This window comes from Emys orbicularis, chromosome 2 (genome assembly GCF_028017835.1).
Source record: "Emys orbicularis isolate rEmyOrb1 chromosome 2, rEmyOrb1.hap1, whole genome shotgun sequence".
Classification (NCBI taxonomy): Eukaryota; Metazoa; Chordata; order Testudines; family Emydidae; genus Emys; species Emys orbicularis.
In genome coordinates, this window is record NC_088684.1 from 24,824,174 (window position 1) to 24,843,471 (window position 19,298).

At 41.0% G+C, this 19,298-nt stretch overlaps 1 protein-coding gene across 1 annotated transcript in view; it reads right to left on the minus strand.

Annotated features, from left to right (window-relative positions):
• Positions 1–1,394: 1,394 nt before the first annotated feature.
• Positions 1,395–19,298, minus strand: part of DEPTOR (DEP domain containing MTOR interacting protein) — a 112,933-nt gene continuing 95,029 nt past the window's right edge. Inside the window, exon 11 of the mRNA XM_065399763.1 lies at positions 1,395–1,523. Within this exon, the coding sequence (XP_065255835.1) occupies positions 1,395–1,523 (129 nt within the window). The remainder of the gene's footprint in view (positions 1,524–19,298) is intronic.

Genomic DNA, 19,298 nt, shown 5'->3' on the forward strand with positions numbered 1-19,298 from the left:
AAGGTCAAGCATTCATTTTTTTAATTTAAAAAGTATTACTGCATATAAACTGAACAGTACCAGAATGCCTACAATCTATAGATATACATAGTTATGTTTTGTGAACAAGACTGTATACATTCAATTAATCTCAGTTTGAGACCTATGGCACCCCAGATATCACAGAGTTGAGAAGCAATTTAGATTCAGTAAAGTATATCATTCAAATATACATTTTAAAAATATTTTTTCACAAGTTCATCAACAAAAATTCCTGCTTGGTTTTAAAATGAGGAAGAGTCAGTTAAATACAATGTGTTATTAATAATTGCATCAGATGTAAACTATGTGACACATCTGTAGTTTTCAAGCATTTAATGGTTTGAAAATGCTGATAATCAAAGACACATTCAAGTGCATTGCTTCAATTTGAAGTGTACTGTACCATATCAGAGCTACTAAATATTTCAATGCTAATGCTAACATTGTGATTCTCTGACTTCAGCTCTCTAAAATATTATCATTCTTCTGATATCAGGGATATCCAAACATTGTGAAAAGAACCACATCGACAAGTTACCAGGAGACTAAGAGCCACATGTAGTTTAGACAGAAGGTATATAGACCAAAATTTTCAAACTTGGGCTCCTAAATCTGTACTTAGACACCTAGATAAGAGGTCTGGTTTTCAAAGGCCATATGTTCAAAATGAAAAATTAATGCACACATCCATAACATTTGTGTGCTCTTGTATTTTCCTTCATAGAACAATTGCTGCAGGTTTTTATAGGACTACCCATCTCTGGTAATGCAGTGCATTCCACAGAAAGGCGCACATGTTTTTTCATATCTACGAATTCTAATGTTGTCTGCTACTTGTTTGAATTCACTGACAATAAACGTTTGAAGTTGATCACCTTTCTCTTTGCTCTATGATTATAGAGAGGGAGCAGTAGCAGGCAGCTACTCTCCTGGGGACGCACTTTGGACACGTCTAGATTACATGGGGGGGAGTACGCTAACATTCATATGCCATGCCAACCATATGGAAAGTCCTTACCAAACATTCCTCTTTTCAAGTATTGTGATCACATGGTTGAACGGCAAGGGAAGTTACGTGCAGCCTTTAAGTAGGATACCATCCCAACAGATACAGCTGGATTGACAACTAAAGACCTGGTCCTTGTCTTCAGCAGAACAGTTTGCAGGATCGGGTCCTAAATGATAACATGCTGATATATACTGTTCACTTCTTAGCATATGAATCACAGCTCCTATTGTTAAACTGAAGGGGAAAGCACCTGAAAGGCAGAATAATCTAGTTAGACAAGGCAAGGTTTTGCCCCCTTGTGTTGTTTGGCTTTGCATTGGTTCTTCTATTTCTATTCACAGCTTCCAGTGAGGAAATTTCCTTCTCAGGAGTCTAATTCCTCCATCACTTCCATGACAATAGTTCGAGGGCCAGTCAGAATGAGATTGCTCACGGTCCTGTAGTCCACATGGAGAACATTGAGTCCATTCACAGAAACCACAAACTGACAGACCTACAGAGAAAAGAGAAGGGATGTATTACAATTGCAGTGGACTTAGGCTTCTCTTTGTGGTAGCAGATGCTGCAATACTGACACTGTATTCTACTCAATCAGTTCATTTCTCCAGTGGAACTAAAATTCATACATTTTTTCACATCTGCTGATACCCTGCCAATAAATAACTAATAAATAAATAAATGGAAAATAAAATAATAATAATACCTCACTGAAAGAGTTCAAATACACCAATATGCAAGGGGTTAATTCCCCGTTTAACCCACTTGCTTCTTATGTCTGAAAAGATGAAAAGGGATAGGTAATGAGGCAGGCTCCTGATTGACTATTCAACTAGATGCTAAGTATCTAAGAACCTGATCCAAAACTCATTGAGTCTTTCCATTGACTTCTGTGGGCTTTAGATCAGGCCCTACACTAGAGAGTCAATGAAGAAATAACAGAGGATAGCAGGAATCAGCTCAATTCTGATAATTATGGAGACTCGGGCATTTAGACACTATGGTGTTGGATACTGACCAGAACCAGCCAAGGCAAACCAGAATGATAAGATGTAATGCTTAATGCTTCTCTCTCCCTGGGCCTTTTTGTCTGTAGGAATAATTTTTTTTGGTATGAAAACAGACAAGAGCTACATTTGGCACACATAAGAGTTCTATAGTTTTGAAGGATTCCATCATTTAAAGGTTAATTTCCAATTATAGATGTCAGGAATATCACTGGAAACAGCAGGATCGTTCAAAACTGTGGAATTTTTAACTACTCTCACTGTATCATTCAATTTTTCATATAATACCATGATTCACATGGTGCTTTACAAATCTATAGGCCAATCAGGCTCTGAACCCAAACAGTCTACATTCTAAAGCCCTGATTAGTGCTGTTGAAATCAATAGCACTAATAATAGTCAAATTAAACACATGCATACGTGTTTGCCTAAGGGCATAGAATCAGGGCCTAAAAGTGAAATCCTAATCCCACTGAAGTCAATGGCAAGGATTTCACCCTAAGAAGCCAATTCTGTGAGATGCTAAGTGCCTATAATGAATGGGAGTTAAAGTCACTTAGCACTAGAGTTAGTCAGAAAGTGCCAGTTATTATTATTATTATTATTATTTTTTTGCAGGACATTTTGTAGAAAAACTCATTTTTTTCTCAATTTCCTGAAAATATTTTTCAGATTTTCATCAAAAAACTGACCAATTTTAGGAAATGAAACATTGTCAGTTTCAAATGTATTTCTTTTTTAATCAAATGAAATGAACATTTTCAATGAAAAATGGCCACTTTCTGACAAACAATGTTTGGATACAAAATATTTGACCTGATGTATTTAGCACTTAAAAAAGTTAGAATCACGCAGAAAGGAGGAGGCCATGCCATTCATGCTAAAAAGGCCAGAACTGTGGATTGGAAGAAAAAGACAATGTTATTCATTCCCCAGTGAAATGCAGCCCCCTCTGAGTCTAATCAAAGTATTCTATAAAGTTACAATGTTTGTAGTTTTTGTATCAATGTTTTTTAAAGGTATGGCATTACTTTTTATTTTATTTTTTTTACTGCAAGTAAAATAATTGTCACAGAAATGTTTCATGAAAAGGATACTTTTGTCATGAATTTACCTTATTCATAACTGATAATGAGTGCACATTAAACCCACTTTAACTGTGAAAGATGTTTATATTCTAATCTGTTGTGGTTTCGGGAGGCAATGTGATATAATGGTTAGAACAGAGAACTGGGAAATAGGGTACCTAGTTTATATTACTGTTTCTGCCACTGATTCTTTGTGACTTTAGCTAAGGTTCTTAACTTCCGTGCCTCAATATCCCTTTCAGCAAAATGGGGATCTCATGGGGCTGTTGTGAAGCTTCATTCATGTTTGTACGGTATTTTTATATTATTCACTGAAAGGTTCTATAAAAAACCAAAGTATTATTGGGGTGGTTGTTTTGTCATGTCAGGTTTAAGAAAAATTATCGATGAGTCAAGGCCATTTGTTAAAAAGCTCTCAAATTTGATGAACAGTATGGCCCCTGTGATTTCATCTTCACTCCTCAGACCCTGTGTGCCATTACAGGAACAGCAGCAGATGTCTCTAACGGCCAGCTAGGTCTCTCTCCCTATCTCACCCCGTCCCCACCCCAATCTCTTCAGTGTATTCCAGGGTGGGGACTCCTGGGATTCAGCCTTGCTGGTAGCCTGGACAGTCAGCAAAGTGGGATGATGATTCTATTAGAGTTTTGATGATAAAATGCCTAGAGGGTATGTGCTTTGTCAAGAAGTCACAGCATGGACAAGACCACTGCGTTCATTTTTTATTAAAGAAACAAAGGGGAAGGGGGAAAAGCTCCTGGGGGGGAACTGAACCGTTTTGCAACAAGTGCGCTATTATTCTGCTGTCATCCAGTTTCTAAAAAATATTGTTGTTCAATTTCTGAAATGTTGGCTGAAATATTGCATGGCAGTTGCTGACAAGGGGCTTAACCAATGGGCTAGCACTTTGCTTGCTAGATTTCTCACTTGCCATATTAGGCCTGGTGGACATAAAGATCTTGCACGAGTATAACTATGGCAGTTAGGGATGCGATTTTAACCAAAATAATAACAGTACAACTGCTAATGTGCATGCAGTTATACCAGTATAATGGTGCCTTATGCCAGAATAGTTTATTTCCTTTCTCATATGGGAGTAAGCTATAACATAAGCACATTTATACTGGTATAAGTGCATCCATACCGGGGAGTTGTGCTACTTTAACTATACCAGCATAGTACAGCACAGAACCACATAGTTAAAGTGGCCTACATAAACATTTAGTTTATGGCAATCTACTCTGCACTAGCCTGCCAAGTACTGACTGTCCCTGCGGACCCTGATCACATGCACTAACAGTTTGTTAGTGAGCTTTAATCTAGTCCCATTTCAAATCAGGGTAGATCAAAGTGCGCTAACTAACTGCTAGTGTGTGTCAACAGAGTTCACAGGACAGTTAGTGCATAGTAAGCTAGTTGAGGTAGATTCATACCCCAGGTTGCCACAAACTAAATGTTCATGTAGATAAGCCCTTTTCAGTTTAAGAAACTTGGCTGAAATGGGTAACGCATCAGCCCACCCAAAGCTATTTCTTAACTATCATTTAAAATATATACAATACAGATTTTGACTTTGTCTAAAGATGAAAAAGTGATCTCTCTCTCAACCCCCCCCCCCCCCCCCACAAGATTGTATCAAGTTTTACTGGATTATAGTTCTGGCTTCAGTATAATATTCCTGTTGATTTAAAACAGTTATAGAAATAACATGGTCTCTTTTGGCTTAATGCAATCTTTGGAGGCTGAATGACTGACTGTTTTACTGCTGTATATTCTAAAGTACAATTTATCGGTAAGGTTTATTCATTTTAAAATATTTCCTGTGCAATGTAGTCTTAAGATGCTAACATGCATCAAATGGAAATGAAACATCAAATGGAAAAAGTAAATAAGCATCAAATGGAGAAAGTAAATAAGGAATTTACTCCTTCTCATAACACAAGAACTAGGGGTCACCAAACAAAATTAATACACAGCAGGTTTAAGACAAACGAAATGAAGTATTTCTTCACATAGCGCACAGTCAACCTCTGGAACTTTTTGCCAGAGGATGTTGCGAAGGCCAAGACCATAACAGGATTCAAAAAAGAACTAGATGAATTCATGGAAGATAGATCCATCAGTGGCTATTAGCCAAGATGGGCAGGGATGGTGTCCCTAGCCTCTGTTTGCCAGAAGCTGGGAATGGGCAACAGGGGATCAATCACTTAATGATTACCTGTTCTGTTCATTCCCTCTGGGCACCTGGCATTGGCCACTGTCAGAAGATAGGATATTGGACTAAATGGACCAGTATGGCCGTTCTTATATACTCATGAACTTACTTATATACTCATGTGGTATGGTCTCATTTGTTTTACTTACTGTTAATCCTGCACACAAATAGCTAATGTACTGTATTGCTGTCTTGACAGGAATTACAAAATGAAAGAGACAGGACCTTCCTACTTATTTTATGAGTTGTCTTAGGGAGCCTGGGTTACAAACTAACTATGATTTAATATTACAAAAAATAATAACAATCCTCACATATCTTCAGCTTGCAACTACAGCTGTTACATGACTGTACCATAAACATGCAAAATTCTCTTAGTTTCCATAGATTAATATGTCGGATAATAAACTGAAGTTAAAGTTCCTCATATAGATCTTTAGGGAACCTGAGATGAGATGAGATTTCAGTGTCACGCTTCCTGGAACTTCAAGGAATGACCGGATATAGAACAAAGAGCCACCATTTTGCTAGCATGCATGCATAACCAGTGGAGATATTATAATATCTAAGCAGTAAAGTGTAAATTACTGTAAGAGAATAGTGAAAAATTAAATAACAGAATGGTGAAAATGCTCTCTCTTGCTTCATTTAAAATTTCTTTAAGTTTACAAGTGTGGGGTGTTACAGGGACAAACTGCAGAGCTTTGCAGTGTTCTGCTAATTTGAAGTTACCAGCTTAGATTTGCTTTGCTGATGTAAGAATCTCCATGAAAAATTTTAAAGCATTAAAATATTTTCTATTCAATTGCAAAGTCATTATCATAATAAAAATAACATATATATTTAAGTAGTGCCAAGAGAACTCAATTGGAACTGAGGCATCACTGTGCTAACTATTATTCAAATACAGAGTAAGAGATAATCCCTGTCCCAAAGATTTTATAACCCTATGGCCCTGATCCTGCAACTGGATCTATGTTGGCAGACACCTGTGCCAGCATGAAGCCCTGTGGACTTCAATGGTACTCCATGCAAGCTCAGGGGTCTGCATGTGTGATGTAGGTTACAGGACTGGGCCTAAGACAAGATGTGATAGGTGGGTGTAACATAGGGTTGCCCATTTTGGTTGGACATATTCCTGGAGATTTAATCACATGACATAATCTTTAGGGCTGTCAAGCAATTAAAAAAATGAATCACGATTAATCGCACGATTAAAAACATTAATCGTGATTAATCGCGCTGTTAAACAATAATAGAATACCATTTATTTAAATATTTTGGATGTTTTCTACATTTTCAAATATATTGATTTCAATTAAAACAGTATACAAAGTGTACAGTGCTCACTTTATATTTATTTTTATTACAAATATTTGTACTGTAAAAAACAAAAGAAATATTATTTTTCAATTCACCTCATACAAGTATTGTAGTTACATCTCTTTATCATGAAAGTTGAACTTACAAATGTAGAATTATGTACCAAAAAAACCTGCATTTAAAAATAAAACAATGTAAAACTTTAGAGCCTACAAGTCCAATCAGTCCTACTTCTTGTTCAGCCAATCGCTCAGACAAACTAGTTTGTTTACATGTGCAGAAGATAATGCTGCCTGCTTCTTGTTTACAATGTCACCTGAAAGTGAGATGAGGCATTCTCATGGCATTGTTGTAACCGGTGTCGCAAGATATTTACATGCCAGATGTGCTAAAGGTTCATATGTCCCTTGATGCTTCAACCACCATTCCAGAGAACATGCGTCCATGCTGATGACGGGTTCTGCTCGATAACGATCCAAAGCAGTGCGGACCTCTGCCGCCCTTCAGCGGGTCAGGCGGCGAGCCGGAAGTATAAAAGCTCGCCCTCACAGCTCAGTCAGGCCCCAGCCGCCGGAGAGACCAGACGTCTCCAGCCTAGCTCGTGACTGGGAAGCCCCCACGGCCCAAGGCAGCCGCCAGAACTGGCCGGACCTGCCCTGCGCCCGCTATCCGGAGGAGCCGCCGGACCTGCCCTGCGCCCGCTATCCGAAGGAGCCGCCGGACCTGCCCTGCGCCCGCTATCCAGAGGAGCCGCCGGACCTGCCCTGCGCCCGCTATCCAGAGGAGCCGCCGGAGCTGCCCTGCGCCCGCTATCTGGAGGAGCTGCCGGATCTGCCAATCAATCCCTGCCCTGACGAACCCATGGTCCTGGATCCCCCAGAGGCCGACACCAGGACCCAGGTAGGCCCCGAGGGGGAGTGTGGAAATAGCCTGGGGGCAGCCGACCCCAGTCTGGCTGCAGCACTGCCAGAGCCTATGTCAGTGTGTTGCGGCCAGGATCCCCACTTGACAGCAGCGGGTCTTCTGCCGCTGCTAGGGCCCCGGGCTGGGACGCAGTGGAGTGGGAGGGCCTGCGTCCCCCCTGCCACCCAACCCGTGGGCGGCAGTCTCCCCCAAGCCTCAAAAGGCCTGGGGGAGGGGCCTACTATTGTTGCTCAGCCCTGACTGAGGGCCTGAGCTCCTGACTCAGCGTTTGTCGCCCCGCCCTGACCTAGGGCCTGGGCTTAATATTTTGTACTATTGTTGCTCAGCCCTGACTGAGGGCCTAAGCTCCTGACTCAGTGTTTGTCGCCCCGCCCTGACCTAGAGCCTGGGCTTAATACCTTGTACTATTGTTGCTCAGCCCTGACTGAGGGCCTGAGCTCTTGACTCAGTGTTTGTTGCCCCGCCCTGACCTAGGGCCCGAGCTTAATACTTTGTACTCGTTTGTTGCTCAGTCCTGACTGAGGGCCTGAGCTCCTGATGTAGCATTATTGCCCGCCCTGAGCAGGGCCGGGCTTACCGTGTTCTTCCGGTTACATCAAGAGCTGCCGAGGGAGACCCCACGCCCGGACGAATTTCCCAAGCTCACCGGTGTGTAGTGAGCCGGTGTGGCTCCCCGCCGCCCCGGAGAGAGTCAAGCCCCGGCAAACTCTTGTACAGTTGATTTTCTTTTTTGGTGGTTTGGGTTCTGTGGTTTCCTCATCGGAGTGTTGCTCTTTTAAGACTTCTGAAAGCATGCTCCACACCCCGTCCCTCTCAGATTTTGGAAGGCACTTCAGATTCTTAAATCTTGGGTCGAATGCTTTAGAAATCTCACATTGGTACCTTCTTTGCATTTTGTCAAATTTGTAGTGAAAGTGTTCTGGGTCATCATCCGAGACTGCTATAACATGAAATATATGACAGAATGCGGGTAAAACAGAGCAGGAGACATACAGTTCTCCCCCAAGCAATTCAGTTACAAATATAATTAACGCATTATTTTTTAACAAGCATCATCAGCATGGAAGCATGTCTTCTGGAACGATAGCTGAAGCATGAAGAGGCATACAAACGTTTAGCATATCTGGCATGTAAATACCTTGCAGCGCTGGCTACAACAGTGCCATGCGAATGCCTGTTCACACTTTCAGGTGATACTGTAATTAAGAAGTGGGCAGCATTATCTCCCATAAATGTAAACAAACTTGTTTGTGTTAGCGATTGGCTGAACAAGAAGTAGGACTGATTGGACTTATAGGCTCTAAAGTTTTACATTGTTTTGTTTTTGAGTGCAGTTATGTAACTAAAAACCCTATATATTTAAGTTGCACTTTCATAATAAAGAGCTTGCACTACAGTACTTGTATGAGGTGAATTAAAAAATACTATTTCTTTTGTTTATCATTTTTACCATGCAAATATTTGTAATAAAAAATAATATATAGTGAGCACTGTACACTTTGTATTCTGTGTTGTAATTGAAATCGATATATTTGAAAATGTAGAAAAACATCCAAAATATTTAATAAATTTCAATTGGTATTCTATTTTTTAACAGTGCGATTAATCGCGATACATTTTTTTTAATTGCGATTAATTTTTTTGATTTAATCGCATGAGTTAACTGTGATTAATCGACAGCCCTAATAATCTTTAATTAAAGATTAATCTTTAATTCCTGGAGACTCCAGGCCAATCCTGGAGGGTTGGCAACCCTAGTCTAACAGCATAAGAGAGGAAACAGTGCAGGCGAGGATGAGGTGAGAGTAACAGTGACAGGAACACATGGTTCCACAGAATAGCTGTGTGCACAATGAGCAGGCGGAGACAAAAATTTTACTGTGAAATCCTGACCTCATTGTAGTCAATGGGAGTTTTGCCATTGAGTTCTATTGTTACTATTAATTACAGTATTACCACAGCGCCTGGGATGCTAGTTATATAACAGGCCCCCATTATGCTAGGCACTGTACATAGAACAAAAAGACCCTGCCCCAGAGAGGTTACACAGATAACACAAGAGACACCAGAGGGATACAGACAGACAGATGGAAGAGCACAAGGAAACAGTGAGACAACATTGGTCAGCATGACAGGCAGTGGTCTCAGCAAACCTAACCATTATCAAGTGCTTTGTAGGCATGATGGCAAAGGAGAGTTTTAAGGAAGGTTCTGAAGAAGGTTAATGAGGTAGCTTGGAAGGTTTTTATGGGGAGTTCCTCCCAAGTGTGAGGGGCAGCAAGGGAGGTAGTGGGGAGGGCTTGGGGGGAAGACTAAGAGCTCTGTTTTAGCCACGAGTTTATCTTGAACTGATGGCTAGACATCCACACGGAGATCTCAGAAGGAGAGGCTGAAATTTTAGTTTGGATCGGAGACTGCTTGGGGGGTAGGATTTCACCCAGAACTTTTAAAAACTATTAAATAAATAATAGTCATTCTTACTGGCCATCTGCCTACTGATAATCTGAGTATTCACTAATAGTCTATGAATACCGTTTACGAATAAATATTTAGTTCTTAAAATAACATTCTTGTATTGATTTTACAATTAACATTAGCCTTCCTTCCTTTACAAAACTGTTCGTAACAGTGTTCTTTGATTTTAGTATGCACAATGTTTTAAGTTTGAGAGAAAGTCTTGAAATATAATAAAATACTAGGAATTCCTGTAGCAACACTTGGCATAAGTGAATATTGCAAAATTTCACTGGAACAGTCCCAAAGAAGCACTTAATTTTATAGATGCCTGAATGCAAATATTAGTGAGGTCACTGAAGAAAAGAGCATTAAAGCAGGGATGAAAACTGGATGCAATAATCCATACCATACCAAAAGTGCAGTTTTAACAGATACAAAATAGCAGATCACTTTTTATTTTAAAAAATATATTTATCATAGAATCATAGAAGATTAGGGTTGGAAGAGATCTCAGGAGGTCATCGAGTCCAACCCCCTGCTCAGAACAGGACCAACACCAACTAAATCATCCCCGCCAGGGCTTTGTCAAGCTGGGCCTTAAAAACCTCTAAGGATGGAGATTCCACCACCTCCCTAGGTAACCCATTCCAGTGCTTCACCACCCTCCTAGTCAAATAGAGTTTCCGAATACCCAACCTAGACCTCCCCCACTGCAACTTGAGACTATTGCTTCTTGTTCTGTCTGTGACGTTGTGCAGTCTACATGGTTTTATAAAAACATGATAATAAGTGAATATAATGTAACTGGGATAGTTTTATAAAAAATTTGATAATAAGTGACTATAATGCAAATGGGATATGCTTTGTGCAAAAGGTCTCTTGTAAGGTATCATTACAAAGCTCATAAGCTACTGAGTGTGATCATCCTATTTGTAGAAATGTACCACTCTTGTATCTAAAACTAGAAATATAAAATGTAACTCTGAGGGCCTATTGTAATTATGTAAAGTGTGGGCCATTAATGATGGTTTGGAATCTTGATGACTCCCATTGTCTGCAGATGGCTGTTTACCTGTGAGTCTCCCTGTATATGTGTGTGCTGGCAAGTGAGTAATGAAGTCTTGCAGTGACATGTGATCATGTCACCTGAACTGGAATCCATCTTTAACCTGGTGCTTTTCCAGTGAGGGGAGGGGGTGGGAACCCAGAGGAACAAAGGGTTCCCGCCTTATGCAAAAGATATATAAAGGGGTGGAAGAGAACTGAGAAGGAGAGAGGAGCCATCATGGAGAATCCCCTAGATAACACCTAAGCTGAAACAAAAGCTGTACCAGGGGAAAGAATTGTGCCCAGGCCTGGAAGGTGTCCAGTCTGAGAAAAACTTACTGAAGCATCTCTGAGGGTGAGATTATCTGTATTTAGTTTGATTAGGCATAGATTTGCGCATTTTATTTTATTTTGCTTGTGACTTACTTTGTTCTGTCTGTTACTACTTTGAACCACTTAAATCCTACTGTCTGTATTTAATAAAATCACTTTTTATTTAGTAATTTACTCAGAGTATGTATTAATACCTGGGGGAGCAAACAACTGTGCATATCTCTCTATCAGTGTTATAGAGGGCGAACAATTTATAAGTTTGCCCTGCATAAGCTTTATGCAGGGTAAAACGGATTTATCTGGGTTTAGACCCCATTGGGAGTTGGGCATCTGAGTGCTAAAGACAAGCACACTCCTGTGAGCTGGTTTCTGGTAAACTTGCAGCTTTGGGACAAGGGATTCAGACCCTGAGTCTTTGTTAGAGCAGACTGGAGTGTCTGGCTCAGCAAAACGGGGTGCTGGAGTCCTGAGCTGGCAGGGAAAACAGAAGCAGGGGTAGTCTTTGCACATTGGGTGGCAGCTCCCAAGGGGGTTTCTGTGATCCAACCCGTCACAGTGGCGTAGTCGGCAGGATATGTGCACAGCTGATTGCTTTGAGATACTGGTAGTGATTTTAAGTGAGTTTTAAGTGTGGTGGCTGGAGAACAGACAAAGTGGTTACTGGTTTGTTATTTTCTGTTTGCTTATTTCGGGAAAGGAAATTAGGGACAGAAAAGGAAGCAAAATAAGTAAGAATGAAGATCAAAAGAAGCTAAAACTACACAAGTTGCAAATTGCCCAGAAAGACTGAACAATGGGCGCTGGAAATGTCTCTGTTAACTAAGAAGCCCCTGAGCTGAGTACATCTCAGTTTCAGTGAACTGCAGATGGGTGTGGCCCAACCTCTGTCTGTGCTGAAGCTGACTGGAGTGTCTAACCTAGCAAGACAGGAGGGGAGGGGTGCCTGTTCTGGCAGGAGGGTGTTCTCTGTGGTATCCCAGCTCATCAAGTGATGGTCTCAAGGGAAAACAAATGGAAATTGATGTACAATTTGCCTGGAAAAAGGCTGACCTGGAAAAAGAAAAGGCTGCCCACCAGCCTGGACTTAAGAGACAAAGCAAGTAAGACCCAGAAGCATGACCTGGCTGTAATGGAGTGGAAGAGGTGCACAGAGACATGTATCCTGGAGCTGGAAGTTGGGGTCCTGGTGACTGCTGCGGTGGAAACAAACCCCAAGGACTCTAGCTGGAAGCAAACCCAACCTGAGTGAAAGGGGGGGGATTTTGCTGGCCAGCGAAAGGTCCCTCATAGCTGGTAGCTGTGAGCCTACAGCTGGGTCAGGGTCTCTTTCCCTTTTGGGGGACACAGGAGTGTCTGCCCAGTAGGGGAGCCCAAAAACGAATTTTAGGTATACTGCCTCCGCCATGGTCAGTGTCCAAGTCTCTGGCAGTAAGTTCAGGAGGAGGGTGTGACGTTGTGCAGTCTACATGGTTTTATAAAAACATGATAATAAGTGAATATAATGTAACTGGGATAGTTTTATAAAAATTTTGATAATAAGTGACTATAATGCAAATGGGATATGCTTTGTGCAAAAGGTCTCTTGTAAGGTATCATTACAAAGCTCATAAGCTACTGAGTGTGATCATCCTATTTGTAGAAATGTACCACTCTTGTATCTAAAACTAGAAATATAAAATGTAACTCTGAGGGCCTATTGTAATTATGTAAAGTGTGGGCCATTAATGATGGTTTGGAATCTTGATGACTCCCATTGTCTGCAGATGGCTGTTTACCTGTGAGTCTCCCTGTATATGTGTGTGCTGGCAAGTGAGTAATGAAGTCTTGCAGTGACATGTGATCATGTCACCTAAACTGGAATCCATCTTTAACCTGGTGCTTTTCCAGTGAGGGGAGGGGGTGGGAACCCAGAGGAACAAAGGGTTCCCGCCTTATGCAAAAGATATATAAAGGGGTGGAAGAGAACTGAGAAGGAGAGAGGAGCCATCATGGAGAATCCCCTAGATAACACCTAAGCTGAAACAAAAGCTGTACCAGGGGAAAGAATTGTGCCCAGGCCTGGAAGGTGTCCAGTCTGAGAAAAACTTACTGAAGCATCTCTGAGGGTGAGATTATCTGTATTTAGTTTGATTAGGCATAGATTTGCGCATTTTATTTTATTTTGCTTGTGACTTACTTTGTTCTGTCTGTTACTACTTTGAACCACTTAAATCCTACTGTCTGTATTTAATAAAATCACTTTTTATTTAGTAATTTACTCAGAGTATGTATTAATACCTGGGGGAGCAAACAACTGTGCATATCTCTCTATCAGTGTTATAGAGGGCGAACAATTTATAAGTTTGCCCTGCATAAGCTTTATGCAGGGTAAAACGGATTTATCTGGGTTTAGACCCCATTGGGAGTTGGGCATCTGAGTGCTAAAGACAAGCACACTCCTGTGAGCTGGTTTCTGGTAAACTTGCAGCTTTGGGACAAGGGATTCAGACCCTGAGTCTTTGTTAGAGCAGACTGGAGTGTCTGGCTCAGCAAAACGGGGTGCTGGAGTCCTGAGCTGGCAGGGAAAACAGAAGCAGGGGTAGTCTTTGCACATTGGGTGGCAGCTCCCAAGGGGGTTTCTGTGATCCAACCCGTCACACTGTCATCTGCCACCACTTAGAACAGCCGAGCTCCATCCTCTTTGGAAGTCCCCTTCAGATAGTTGAAGGCTGCTATCAAATCCCCCCTCACTCTTCTCTTCTGCAGACTAAATAAGCCCAGTTCCCTCAGCCTCTCCTCTCCCCAGCCCCCTAATCATTTTCGTTGCTCTCTGCTGGACTCTCTCCAATTTGTCCACATCCTTTCTGTAGTGGGGTGGGGGTGGGGGGTGGGCAAAAACTGGATGCAATACTCCAGAAGTGGCCTTGCCAGTGCCGAATAGAGGGGAATAATCACTTCCCTCAATCAGCTGGCAATACTCCTACTAATACAGCCCAATATGCCGTTGGCCTTCTTGGCAATGAGGGCATGCTGCTGACTCATATCCAGCTTCTCATCCACTGTAATCCCCAGGTCCTTTTCTGCAGAACTGCCGCTTAGCTAGTCAGTCCCTAGCCTGTAGCAGTGCATAGGATTCTTCTGTCCTAAGTTCAGGACTCTGCACTTGTCCTTGTTGAACCTCATCAGATTTCTTTTAGCCCAATCCTCCAATTTGTCTAGGTCACTCTGGACCCTATCCCTACCCTCCAGTGTATCTACCTCTCCCCCCAGCTTAGTGTTATCCGTGAACTTGCTGAACAAAACCAGCCTCAGGACCAACCCCTGGGGCACTCCGCTTGATACTGGCTGTCAACTAGACATTGAGCCGTTGATCACTACCTGTTGAGCCTGACGATCTAGACAGCTTTCTATTCACCTTCTAGTCCATTCATCCAATCCATACCTTTTTAACTTGCTGGAAAGAATACTGCGAGAGACCGTATCAAAAGCTTTGCTTTCCCCATATCCACAGAGCCAGTTATCTCATCATAGAAGGCAATCAGGTTGGTCAGTCATGCCTTGCCCTTGGTGAATCCATGTTGACTGTTCCTGATCACCTTCCTCCTTCAAAATGGATTCCTTGAGGACCTGCTCCATGATTTTTCCAAGAAATGAGGTGAGGCTGACTGGTCTGTAGTTCCCCAGATTCTCCTTCTTCCCTTTTTAATGCAATGATAGTGTGAATCCTGGGCCCAGTGAAGTCATTACTGACTTCAACAGTGCCAGGATTTCACCCATACTCATTATCTGTGCAGTTGTGCTACCACCCAATTAACAGCAAATTTCTAGTTCATGAAGTTGCCACAAGTATGATTCAGTTTTCTTCCAGAGCAAAACCAAGTTCAAATGGATTATTGGGTTTCAGGGGATACTTCATCAATTGATAATTTCTGAAAATAGCTGGATATAGTGCTGGATAGAGTCCAGGTATTTTCAGTTCTCCAAAATCCTTCCAAATAGTGTCAGCACCCAACGCTAGAGACGGAAGTATCCCCTGAAACCACTCAAGCCATCTGAACTTGTTTCTGCTGAAGGAGAAAATGGAACTATGCTTTTGTAAGTTCTTTGGGACAGAGACATCCTTTCTGTTCTAAGTTTCTACAGCACCTAGCACAGTGGGGTCCTGGTTAGGGTTGCCAATTTTGGGTGGGTGTATTCCTGGAGGTTTCATCACATGACATAATCTATAATTAAAGAGTAATCCTTTAATTCCTGGAGACTACAGGACAATCCTGGAGGGTTGGCAAACCTAGGACTCCTGGTCCAATGCTGGACTTGTAGGCACTATGATAATACAAATAAATAATAATAGCTTATGTTTAATTCATGAACTAGAATCTTGCTGTGGATGGGTTGGTAGCACAACTGCACATATCATTTAAAAAATAAAGTAGATGTGGCAGTGATGGGTGTCAAGCCTTTTCAGATTTACATGTTAGCAAAGTGAAAAAAACCACTAGCCAGTTCAGAATTAGGCCTTATTCTGCTGTCATATGTCACCACTTTAAAAAAATGAAAATACCAGGGGTGAAATTCTGGCTCCATTGATGTCAGTAGCAAAACTCCTATTGTCTTGAATAGGGCAAGGATTTCATCCCCAGGCTATACCCAGATCCTTGACACTTTAAACAAGAGCACAGCTTGTTATTTGTAGGTGTTAAAATCTTGAAGATGAACTGCAAAGCACATGAAAAAAGTTGTCACCTTGTATTGTCCCTTGTTATGTATAACAGTGCTATAATTCTTCTGTTTACTTTTATGTTAAAAATATCAGGTCCTGACTTCTCACTTTTTGCTGCAGGCAAGATATTTGGAAGACTTGGATGGTGACTTCACATGAGGATGAAACCTGAACTGCAGTTCTCTCAGCTTTCAACTGAGAGGAAGAGGATGTTCAGCTGGTAAAAATTTAAAGAAACATTTGTACAGTAGAACCTCAGAGTTACAAACACCTCCGGTATGAAGGTTGTTCACAACTCTGAACAAAACGTTATGGTTGTTCTTTTGTTCCTTCAAAAGTTGACAATTGAACATTGACTTAACTTTTATTTTATTTTTTTGTTAGTAGTTTATCTTTAACACAGTACTGTGCTGTATTTGTTTGTTTGTCTCTCTTTGCTGCTGCCTGATTGTGTACTTCCGGTTCCAAGTGAGGTGTGTGGTTGACTGGTCAGTTCGTAACTCTGGTGTTTGTAACTCTGAGGTTCTACTGTAAAACTTGGTATCCGCTCACTGCTTATTTGAGGCCAGAGAGAACCTCAGCTCATTCCAGCTTCCTGTTGTGAGATCCAGACCCTCCAAAGAACTTGTCAGGGTCCTCCAAGAAAAGGATGGAAATCAAGTTTTAATCCAAAAATTTTAAAAAGATTTTTTTAAAAATACTCCCCATCCAATTTAAGGTAATCATTAAATGTCATAGAGGAGCAGTAAAGGACACCCTTTTTGTTGTTTGTTTATTATTTTGCCTTGTAAGAAGCATAATGTACAGAATCTAATTTATGATCTTGTATGTGAAAATGTTCATACCTTCAGTTGTCCAACTCATAACAAAGTTCCTGAAATAATTCATCCCATGTTGAACAAATAACCGTATTCAAAAGTACTCTGAATTGAGATACTGTCAGAGAAGATCCAAGGAAAGATGTATGTTTGCCCCCTCCAAATAAAGGGAAACACAAACAGTTCTGGGGTGACCTGCTTCCATCCTATTAATCTTTACATTGTCGTATTGGAAGAGGGAAGGAGATAAAATCAGAGGTCCTAAAAGCCACCTGGCAACTTAGCATTTTGGATCCCTCAAACGTGCTTCATGAAATCCCTGTTGTATTAGTACAATGAGGGCTGGAACATCACATTTTGACTACTACTGTACATGATCCAAAGATTTAAATATGAGCAACATCCTTTTCAACATATCTGAGTTTACTGCAATAAAACAGAATCAACTGCAGCTGTGTGTTCAGCTCTGTAAATATCCCTAGCAAATGTGTAATTGGCTGTAGAGTGGGTGGTGTGGGAGTAGGCAAGGATCCAGTTCTTGCATAAAACACAGGATTAGCTCTCCAGAGAACTGCAGTTCTCTTTCATTCTCTATCGAAGCTTTAAGCTTGCTTAATGTCATAACAGTGTTCCCAGAAAATGCTTATTAGAAAATGTGGGGCAATTTCCAGTAAAGAAAAATAACTTCATTATGGAATAACAGATGTGTCCACATTACAATTCCTATGCACCCTATCCTTCAGTCTTTACTCAGGCAAAATTCTCACTGGAGTTTGGAATAACGGAAGGGTTTTTTTGTTTTTGTAATAAGGACTATGGGATCAGGCTATTTAAATGTGAAAGTTGACATTTTTCCACAGAATTGTTTAGAATAAAGCAAGTGATTGCATTTTAAAAGCTAACCATTTAATTTTTATGGTGCTCCAAACCCAGAGGCCTCTATGACTGAGGGACAAAATTAGTAACTGAAGTAGCTACATAATAAAGTAACTAAAATAAGGTCACACATTCAACTGCACTGAGCATCGGCTTACCTAGGCTCCAAGTGGAGGAAATGGGAATTTGACCATTGATTTCACTGGGAGTGGAGTTAGGCCAACACTTTTGTAAATCCCATGAATAAAGTCACTTAAATCAAATAATTAGAATGGGCAAAATAGACAAATAGAACCAAGAAAGGCCTGGGGTTAGGTGATCTGAATTCTGTTCTCCACTCTGCAATGGGCAGCTTCTGTGACCCTGTGCAAGTCACTGAGCTCCTGTGTGTCCAATTCTTACCATCTACAAAAGGGACTGACCTACCCGATAGGGGTTGTTGTGCCAATTAATTTGTTGGTGTTTGTCAAATGTTTTGTAACAGGTGTGCAATTTAGAAAGTTGCACACCAAGAAGAGGACAACCAGCTGCAATCTTCAAAGCACATTGTTAGAAAGTAGTAATAATATTCACTAAGCCCGGGAGCCTACAATACTTTTGCCCATGTTTAATGTTATACTTATAAGTAATCCCACAGAAGTCAACAGGGTTACTCACATGCAGAAAGTTAAACATGTGTGAGTACTTGGAGAATCAGAGTGTAAGAGTCTAGAATGGGAGTCTTCCAAAAACAGGTATGTGGAATAAGGGAAGATAGGGCACTACTGCCTTGGAAGACTAATGCGGAATCAATGTACAGATGAAAACCCACTTTATAACTTAGAATGATTGAAACAGCATGGTCAGCAAAAGTCCCAACATGAAACACCAGGAGGTAAAGTAGATCTAGATTCAGGTGCATTGGGAAAGCTTCCTCAACAACTCACTAATTGTATACTTGGCTTTAAGGACTATTATTATTTATTGTATATCACACTTTGAGGCCTATGATAGACACTCTATAAATGTGTTAAATGAAAAGAGAAATGAAAGTCTGGGTGAAGTACTGCATCAATAACAGAAGAAGAATATGCTTTAGGTTGGGAATGCCTCCTTTTTATGTTTGCTTTGGCATTTTTGTGCTTTTCCCCTGTATGTATACATATAAACTAGTTATTAAAAGCAAAACTATGCATAGTGAACCTGGGGTTAATAACACTACAATCATTTATTTAAAAAAATCAATGGGGACTAAATTTGACACTGCAGGTTGCCGAGTGTATAAAAAGGATCTGACATTATAAGGTGCTGAGTGCCCTGAACTTCCACTAAACTCTCTGGGAGTAGAGGGGACTCAGTGCCTCACTCGAACTCTAATTCTGCATATAGGGGTTGATTCCTCAGGGGGCCCCTCCTTTGAAGTGTCGAGAAGTCTCCAAAATTGATGGGATTTAAAGGCAGTCAGGAGCAGAATCGAGCCTGTAATGCACATAAGTGGTATTCA